General features: G+C 38.7%; 2 protein-coding genes across 3 annotated transcripts in view; one reads left to right on the top strand and one right to left on the bottom strand.

Moving 5' to 3' along the window:
* LOC124304408 (protein turtle homolog A-like) overlaps positions 1-10024 on the bottom strand; it is a 418202-nt gene that overhangs the window by 201057 nt on the left and 207121 nt on the right. The window lies entirely within an intron of this gene.
* On the top strand, positions 6674-9361 carry LOC124304407 (facilitated trehalose transporter Tret1-like). Of its 2 annotated transcripts, none has more exons than XM_046762616.1 (3): positions 6674-6773; positions 6894-7047; positions 7228-9361. In XM_046762616.1, exons 2-3 carry the CDS (start codon positions 7012-7014, stop codon positions 8728-8730), a joined length of 1539 nt encoding a protein of 512 aa, XP_046618572.1. In that variant the 5' UTR covers positions 6674-6773; positions 6894-7011; the 3' UTR covers positions 8731-9361. The 2 variants fall into 2 exon arrangements, with proteins under 2 accessions (XP_046618572.1, XP_046618571.1); XM_046762615.1 differs by having other exon boundaries at positions 6876-7047.

The raw sequence follows: 10024 nt of genomic DNA, 5'->3' as shown, positions 1-10024 counted from the left end.
AGTTTTAGATACGATCGGTCTTCCTTGTCCTAGTTATAATATTTTCTGAGAAACGGTCCGATTCACTGAGAATTTTCGTACAAAATTCCGGTCACTTTTTCCAGCTATCCAATATTCTCTACATACTTGACAACCAAGAGCACGTAGATATTGCTTAGGGAAATATGACTGTTCACGTGCGGAAAATGATTTTGCGACAGCTAATTTTTTTCCCAGTCCATTTCGTTGGCAATGGAGACGTTCGTCCTGTAGCACGCCGCCCGAGCGATAAACGAGCGACGCGCTACTGATAGAAATTCTCCATTTTCAACGTCAGCAACCGGGAAGGAAAATTGGAAAATCATTAGTAATCTGTAGGTTTTTGGGATCGCTGATTACGATTCTCAAATCAGAATTATGAAATTCAAAATGAAGGAAAAAAATTTTGTTCATAAAACTAGCCTACGGAATATTTTGATAAAATTCATACCATAAAACTGTGTATGGAAAATATTTTAAAAAAATTTCACAGCCTCAGCTGACCACGTTACAAATGAAGCGATAAAAAAAAAAAAAAAAAAAACGAGTTTTTCACGGTAATCGTTCGTAACAAACATTTAAGTAAATAAATTATTGCAGTTTTGCATGAAATTTCAATGACTCGGGCACCCAAAAGTCTAAAAAGTGTTTATAGGCGCATGAAAAGTACACGTCCCTCTGCATCTAAAAGAGTTGAGAGACTGCTCTCATAGGTTTCGCATATCCCTCCACTACCGGTACATTATGGCTGTCGAATAACCAGTATCCAGCGAACCAAATCATCAATGACCGTGAAATATGTCATTGCAACTATCGTGAATTGAATTTTTGAACCGATGAGGAGGGTTTCCTAAATTTCGTACATTGGCCTCACTTGGTCTTACAAATGGCAATTCAATTCGACTTTCAATTAATAATAATGAAATCACGACTGTTCTTCATCTTTTGAAACATGACTCAACCTTCCGGCACTTGAAAGAATTTTTTGTTTCGGTTACCATACAGTTTTCAGCAATTTTAATTTCCTACCGTAGATGAAAAACATAGTGCTGGGTGCAAAATGAAAATAAGTTATTTTGCATCTTCAAGGGGAAAATTCTTGGGTCAGCGTTGGATTTTTTACCTCATTTTCTAGAATTTTTTTCTCAAAATCTATACGGAATTTTTGGGATTCAGGGCTTGTGAACAATAATATACAATTTGGACTATTGTTCAAAACCTTTTTGTTGCAAAATATCAGAAAATGGTTACTATAGGCAAAAAATTGAGAAAGATTATTAAATTATACGAGTATGGCTATGGTCTCAGCTATAATCATGTCGATATTGCAAAATTGATAATTTTGAATTTATCTCAAAGTCAAAATATCATTTTCTCACGTTTTTTTGACATTTTATTGCCCCTCAAATAATTTTATCGAACCGAATGAATCGATCATAGTTTGGACCATAGCCCTACTTGTATAGTTTAATAATCTTTTCGAATTTTCCGTTTATTAGGACAATTGCAACGGTAAAAATTACGCCAAACAGTAAAAAACTCACTTCGTACGCTGTTTTTACGCAAAAGAAGATATTCAATATTACACTAATTCATACTCATCGATGACTATAATCATACGCTAAATTTTTACTAGCATAGTTATACGTTCTTGTAAATACAAAAGTATTCAAACGGTCATTGAGAGGACAATCACAAATTTTCTAGTAACCATACGACTGATGAATTTTTCTCGGAGTATGATATTCCCAGTCCGTAAAAGAGTAGATCAAAATGTGCTTCGGGAAAAATCAGGTGTAGCAACTCTCAATTGCCAAAGTAAAGAACGATCGACCCTGAGTACTTGAACATGCGGTTTGACAGTAGGTGCGTATTTCGGTTGAAAAGCATCATCTTTTTTTTGAACGCAACAAAGATGGAGTTTCGTTCTTCAAGAGCGAAGTGTTGCAAATAAAATAGCCAAAAATCGTGCAAATGAGCTTCGATGTAATCGAAAAACGAACGAACGGTAATAAATCGCGAAATTCATCGGCGGGCCAATTTCTCCACCCAGTCGACAAAGTGAAGTATATCCACGCGTGAAGGGCCGACGGTTGAGGGCGTTATTATTTACTGGCCGAACGTATAGCTGCAGGCTTGAGGTCAGTATATAATATCGACTACGGGTGTGTATAAGTTATATCGAGGGGAGGATTGGGCTCGGCTTCCGTCGAGCATCTAGGAGGAGTTGGTCGTCGGTCTGCGAGGCCGGCCGCAGATAGGAGAAATGGATGGCCCTTACACGTGAGATCATGTTCGTACGTTCTCGATAGCGGAACTTCCCTAGGATACCGTGGTTACACGCCTCATTATTTCCGCGTTAGATCCTCCAACTTTCCCCCTAACTCGGGTCGAATTTTCGATTTTCCACGTCCCGCGTACGTCTGAGTATATCGTTATGCTCACGCGTCAGTGATGCCGGCGATGCTTTCGCACTTCTCGAGACGCGGAGAGCCCGCGGTTTACTCTACTTTTTTAGTTAAACACGGCTTTAACGTCAGTTTATTCTCGCACAAGCATTAAATTTTCGCAACGGTTGCAAGAAAATATAGCAACAGTGATCGCAATGATAAAGAATAGCAACGGATACTAGACTTTCCGGTAACAGCTAGAAAACTAATTTTCATTTTCTACCCAGAACTATACTTTTTCGATTGTGGTAAAAAATGAAAATAGTTAAAGACTGAGCGGTAACCGGAACTAAATATTTCTCTCGGTGTACAGAAATTTCGGCGTGCGCGGTACGAATACACCTGATGATGCGAATTCATCGCCTCGGACTTCTCTCGTTTGATGAATTTTCATCCAGTTGTACGAAATTTAGACAAACCGGTTCACATCCGACTAAGTATAACTCTGCATGTCGCAGAAAACATTTCGTTGAGTGTAGGTACTTCTAATTGAATGAGTGGATGAGAAAATTTTTCTCAATTTGGAAATATTCTTTACTACTTTTGTTAATAAGAAGTGAATGAATTCTAAAAATTGAAGAAGATTCTATTACTCTTACAAAATAGCCTCATTTAATGCTTCCTAAAAGGAATAGTTCACGACACCATTTATATGACATATTGTTTTGTTTATTTTGTCGAAAATTATCAACAATTTCCTCAATTTTCATACATTTTTAGTTACATGAACAATTTTCCGTAATTTGAGTTGATTTTCTTCGAGTCCATTATTTTCATGATTTCAAATTCAATTTTTGAATACACTGAACGAGCTAGTAAAACTTAACACTCAAATTTGAATTTTGTAAGCGGAACTTTGGTGAAATTTCGAAAATCGTTACTAGAAGTCGTATGAAAAATCGTTTTACCCATTTCATATTACGGCGGTATAGACCTTGATCCAAAATTTCGACCTCCTGCGATGAAAATTTATGCGCAATGAATTTTTCGCAAGGTGGTGGGCAGAATCGTCTTGGAAAAATTCTTTGCGTAAACATTTTCATCGCAGGAAGTTGAAACTTTTTTTCAATGCATACAATACCGTGACCAAAATACCGGTGTAAGGATTCTTTACACCCGTTTCTTTAATCTCGTGAAAATTAAAAAACAGACTCTTGTTCAAAATTTCACCGAAGTCTCCCCTTAAAAATCTAGGAGTAACACCGGTTAGTTTTATTTCCGTTGCTTCTTGGTAAGCAATTTTATTCCTGTGCAATTATGCCGAGAAATTCGCGACAATTTTTCTGATTACGCGGAGCATTAAGCGCATAGACATTACCGCCGAGAAATCTCTCGGTTATAACATTATCGAGTAATCTGGTAGAGGTAGGTAGATTTTTCCCCCGAGTTTGTCGGCCACGCGCGGATTGCAATGAAGCAGAGCTGAGGGAATTCTGTAACTGTCTTCGATCCTGCGGAGAACTCGTTAACGGATGCTGCAGAGCTGGTGCAGAGCCAGGCGAAGCAAGAAGCAAAGATTGAATCACCCTTGGAGCGCGGCGGACGATATTGCGCGAATTATTCTACCCTGCAACGGCGCAGCTCCTAATTGGACAACGTTCCGTTTCGCCGTTCCGCTTTAGCTACGTAAACTAGGATATTGAGTCTCGAGTGTGTTTTGAATTATTTTCTTTTTTTTTTTTTTCTCACTTCACGCTCCTATTTATTCTTCGTCGAACTTTCGATGAATTCTACATTGTGGGCCGAAAATAGGGAATCGATTTGAAACGTGAATAAGATCCGAACGCGTTGACCGATTGCAGGAAGTTTATTTATTTTTCTTGAAACTAGAAGAACGAATCTTTCATGTCGCGTTTGTAAATCGAAAAAATCTTCATTCGTTGCCGAGATACACGCTCTTGAAAATCGGGTTTTGACAAAGTCGCTGTGAGACTGAAAAAAATTAATATTAAATAATGTTCAACTTAATTTCGGTCCTAAATTATGATTCGAGGACTAGTTTACTTTGGTTCAGTCGGTTACAGCAAAATTTACAACACTGTGCTTTTCATTTATTTCATCGATTATTGATATTTTAGTTGTCTAACAATTGATACGATCAACGCAAAATAGTCAATGGGGAGCGGATTTCACTTATACGATCAACTGTGTCCACATTTTTACTTTGGAGCGCGCGTTTTCATTATTGTTTTACGAGAAACGTCTTCTGTCATGTGAATTAGATTTCGGAGAATTTCTAAAATTCCATATTTAATACTCGAATCATAATTTTACAAGGACATTAAGTTAAACATTCTTTAATACTAATTTTTTTCAGTCTTCAAGCGATTTTTTCACAACCTGTTATTCAATCGCGTGTATCTCAACAACGAATAAAGATTTTCCAGATTTTCAAACCCGAAATCAAAGATTCGTTCTTCTGTTTTCCTTTGAATTTTATTTACGTTTCATATAGTTCCTGTTTTTCTTGTTTTTTTTTTTCGGCTCACCCTGTATAGACGTTTGTTTCCATCATAATTTTGCTTTTTCAAAAAGATATACAGTTCTTCTCTTTCTCCAGTTATGCTTTCATGAAGTACTGGGTCGGGCATGAGCTGAGGATCGAACTAATTTCAACTTGCTTTTATCAAACTTTATAGGATGGACGGAAAGATACACGGGCGAGGAGAAAGGCAAAGAAAAAAAAAAGAAAAAAACAAGAGTTATTTCCGAAGGGAAACTTTCCTCGTCGTCGCACGGCAGTTGTAATGATTAAGGACGAAAGAATTTTCTGATTAATATCCTAGCGACATCAAAGGGACAAAGAGGTGAAATGATAATCATGAAAACGTACACCCATCAAAATAAGAAAATACTTAAAATGAACGAGAAGAATCTTCTGCTTTTTCACTACATCTGAATTTAATGAAATTGAAACGTAGAAGTGTACTGGGAAGAGAGAGAGAGAGAGAAAGCGAGAGAGAAAGAGACAGAGAGAGCCAAGTTGGTGAAACGCTGAAAGTGCATGCAGAAACAATTGAATCAGTGAAATCAAGAGCCAGCAGTGAGGCGCCCGAGACAATCACGCCACGTCATGAATTTGAATGCTGTAAGCTAATACTTGGAACATCCAAAAGTAGAGCACGAACTGCCAACCAACGAAAATTTAATCATAATCGAACTACTGAATGCACACTTCTTTGCCTAATGTGCTCAAATTCTGAAATTTCGTTAATTTTTTCTTTTATTTTTTTATTTTTACGATTTCCAACAATAATTTTAATCAATTTTCAACTCCAGATCCAGATCATTTTAGTCACGTCATGTTTGGACAGTCGTTTAAAGCGTCTTTGTTGTTTCTAGGACTAGAAATCCATTCAGTTATTAATCCAGCCAGAAGAATGTCTTCTGCAGTAACTATAAGTTCAACTTATGACTACTCGATAGTTTGAAAATCAAATTTCACAGCACTCAAAACGAAACAAATAGGACCTTTGCGCTATTTGTGGCCAGGCATTTTTTTTTTTTCTTTTTTTTTTATAGGTAATGAATATGGTAACAAATGCTACGATTGATGGTCACATACGGTACTAAGGTGGTCGAAGATAGAACGTCTATCCTCAATGATCAGGTCGTCGTGTAATTAGACGACTTTACGCAAAAAGTATTACAAAACATTAGTTACTTTGGCCTGAATTTGGAAGAAATGTTTGACTTTTCTATGTTTTTAACCAAAGCTTGCATTAAGCTAAGACTTCTTGGGAGTTTACAGTGGGATTCGATAAGGTCTCGGAAACGAGTACTATTCCAAATTATTGCTCTTTACGACGCTGAATTTTTTCCAATTTGTGACCTTGGGTACATTCCTCTCGGCAGATTTATGACGTACTTGTGTCGCTTGTGCACATTAATGTTAATCTTCTTTAAGACTGCACCATGTGCAGTATCTTTGAATGACTCATAACGAGCACCGTATTATTGACATTATAATTGATAAGAAAAGCGAGAAATTATAGGGCATTTACGGCTGCCATTTTTCCCTTCTTTTTTGTCACGCGTTGATATTTACGGAGCATAGTGCCCAGCGCTTGGTGCATTAGTTATGCATACAATATCTTGAAATCAGACAGATAAGATTAGCGCAATAATGCTTCAAAAAACACTGCAATACATCGGATACATCGGTCTTAATTTACAATCGTACGAGTTCCGCCTTCACGTATATTCGATGATTACTTGCGATCAGTTTGCAGCGAGTAAAGGAACACAATTGACTTTGCAAACTTCCGAAACTGAGGCGTTCATTGCACCGCATTCTTCAAACTGGTATGTTTTTATAGCGACAGCTCATATTACAAGAAATTTACAACCACTTCGAGATTATACTGTCCTCGATATTTTTATTTATTATTTTGTGGCTGATTCAAGGTTTGCTCGGTTTGCAAGGTGAACGGATAGAGCTTACCGATCACGATCATCCGCAAGGCATTAAAATGTGCGCCAGAGTAATTAAAAAAATTACAAGCTGACTTCCAAACATCCAAAGAGAAAATACCTCCTGCAGATGTATGAAGCCAGAGAAATATTACCAAACGTGCGAGTACGTGTTCTAAAACTTATGCGAATAAGAATCAAAGATGAAAGGTGTGAAGGTCAAAGTCAATTTCCCCGCTTACGGTGCCTGTGCCCCTGATTGTCGAAATCTTATCGTGCATACATGCATTATTTACTTTTCATATGTACTTTCCAACACCGAATTGCTGACATGTTGACCTTGCAGGTGACTGAGCAGATACCGCTTTATCAAACAAGTGAAGCCAGTATGACAAAGATGGTAAAGGATGTATCCCAGACAACGCTGTCGTCAAATGTCGAATCGAAGTCAGTGCTTGAAGGACAAAAGCTGCCTCAGTACCTTGCTGCATTGTCTGCAACCCTTGGAGCACTTTGTTTGGGAGGAGTTTTAGGATGGTCAGCTGCAGGTGGTACCTCGGGTGAAAAGTTGGCGGAACAGTACAACATCACTATGAGCACCTCGGACTTTTCTTGGATCGGTTCAATCGCTAATCTGGGAGCAGCAGCAATCTGTATTCCGATGGGATTGATGATGGACGCTTTCGGCAGAAAGCGCAGCATGCTGATGCTGGTCGTTCCCTACACCATTGGATGGTCACTCGTCATCTGGGCCAACTCGGTAGCCATGTTTTGTGTCGGAAGGTTTCTACTCGGCTTCAGTGGAGGCGGATTCTGCGTTGCGGTACCAGTTTACACGGCGGAAATAGGCGAGATGACGATCCGAGGAAGGCTGGGGGCATTTTACGAGCTGATGCTGACCTTCGGAACTCTGATCTCGTACATTCTCAGTCCTCTAATACCGATATACTATTTGTCGATGACTTTCGCGGTCGTTCCGCTGATTTTCTTCACCGTGTTTTCGTTCATGCCGGAAAGTCCAACATACTATTTGATGAAGGACCGAGAAGAAGAGGCCAGGACCAATCTTCTCAGAGTGCGAGGTCCCAAATATGACATCGAACGTGAACTGCAGGTGAGGAAGTCGGCTCTTGCCGAAGAATTGCGGTACAAAGGGTCGTTTCTCAGAGCAATGAAGACGAGGGTGGCGATAAGGGGCCTGTTCATTGCCTACGGCTTGATGTTCTTCAAGCAAATGAGCGGCGTCAATGCGATCATTTTTTACACCGGGTCTATGTTCAGTGAAAACGGCTCCATTTCTACGGATCTATCGACAATCATTGTCGGGATTCTTCAGGTCGTAGCGACTTTTATCAGCGTGCTCACCGTCGACAAGCTTGGGCGTAAGGTTCTGCTTCTGGGTTCAATGGGAGCAATGGCGTTAGGCATGTTTTCTCTGGGAATCTTTTACTACCTGGAGCACATCGAAGTCGACGTTTCATCGATCACCTGGCTTCCGCTTGTATCTGTTTGCTTCTTTATTCTCGTTTGCGGTCTTGGTGCCGGGCCAATTCCATTCATGATGGTTGGCGAGCTGTTCTCACCGCAAATAAAGGGCATCGCTGGTAGCAGTGCCTGCTCCTTAAACTGGTTAATAACCTTTCTAGTAACAAGGACTTATAATGACCTCGTTAAGGCCTTTGGTAACTACGTTACCTTCTGGCTATACGGTCTTATTTGCGCACTCGGTGTAATATTCGTTATATTCATTGTCCCAGAGACGAAGGGAAAGCCTCTGGAGCAAATTCAGCGAGAGCTGGGTGCAAAGACGATTCCCGCTTCGGAAGATATCATTCTGACTCACTCGTAGATCATCCAATTTCGCTATGAATTCATCACCGACTATCTTGTCGCGGTAGGCATTTGAATACCAGTACGGATTCACAAAACTCGTTCTCACGCAAACACTAACCCGCTCTGTATCGTTACCTGAGTATATAAATTCATATTCATTCACTGGTGTATTCAGCCCTTTAGTTTTAAATAATCAAACAGAAACAAGTTTGTCAATGATGACAGGGAAAAATTACTTTTGCTGAACATCGAAATATTTCCAATGTAACACTAGCGGAGGAGATATCGGGCTGAAAATTATTTTTAGAAAAATCAACCGCGATATGGGTGACCAGAAGCTTCACGAAAATGCAGACCCATTTGAAAGTCAGCGATGGACTCCGGCTATTTTCGCAACGCGGTAACTTTTGTACACCGAACTTGGGAATTATTATTTATCGAATTTTCTGACTTTCATGACAGTTGCATCTAATCAATTGTATTTGTTTCTGAGAAAAAAAAAGTCGTAATGTTAAAATTTATCGTGATTGTAGTTGCTATCGGGTGCTTGATAAGTTTCTTACGTTTTTTTACTAAATTTTTCTTTCTCATTCCATTATTTCTTCAGTGTATTCTAGAATCCTGGTGTACAAGAATATGGAAATAAAATTGAACATTATTCACACCGTTGATACTTATTCAAATGTAAACGGGGTTACGAACAATTAAAATAAGCCTAATTCTTACACTTGTTCTTTTCGCAGATTCATAAATTCATTACATCGAAAAGCAGGCTCAGAGGCTCGACATTTTCGAAGCAACTAAATTAAAATGAAAATTTAAATCATGTGTGGAACGGTGCGACGTTTATTTCTTCAATTTCAGACAGTGGGAGAAGACGACTGAAAACGTACTTTTAGAGTTGATTTTCAAAAGTAATCAACTACGTATTTCATTTCTATAAGCTGCGAACCTTAACGAATTCAACCGAATAAGGAAACTGGATTCATGACTAGTGCGGCGTTGCAAAATATGAAATTTTTGAAAATCACCAATTAAATTGAACGTTCCAGCTACGTAAGGGTGGGCTTATCCTGCTAACGTATCTACGTAGAAGAAATAATGATCTTAGGAGCTTGCCAATTTTCTTCTAAATACTGTTTGACTGATTAAATTTACCGCACTATAGAGTAAAAAAATTTATTTATTTGTCAAGTCTGATTGATTTTCCAACTTTGACGGAAAACTAGATATCGAAAATCTGAAAGGCCTCACTGTTCAGAAGTACATATTACACTGAATGTAAAAACCAAAGTTTATTCAAAAATATT

This window comes from Neodiprion virginianus, chromosome 5 (genome assembly GCF_021901495.1).
Source record: "Neodiprion virginianus isolate iyNeoVirg1 chromosome 5, iyNeoVirg1.1, whole genome shotgun sequence".
Classification (NCBI taxonomy): domain Eukaryota; kingdom Metazoa; phylum Arthropoda; class Insecta; order Hymenoptera; family Diprionidae; genus Neodiprion; species Neodiprion virginianus.
This window is presented reverse-complemented; position numbering and strand designations above follow the sequence as displayed.

Coding starts and splice junctions, on each gene's coding strand:
- LOC124304407 (XM_046762616.1), top strand. CDS start 7,012: ATGTATGAAGCCAGAGAAATATTACCAAACGTGCGA. Junction 7,048..7,227: donor AAATATTACCAAACGTGCGA/GTACGTGTTCTA, acceptor TTGACCTTGCAG/GTGACTGAGCAGATACCGCT.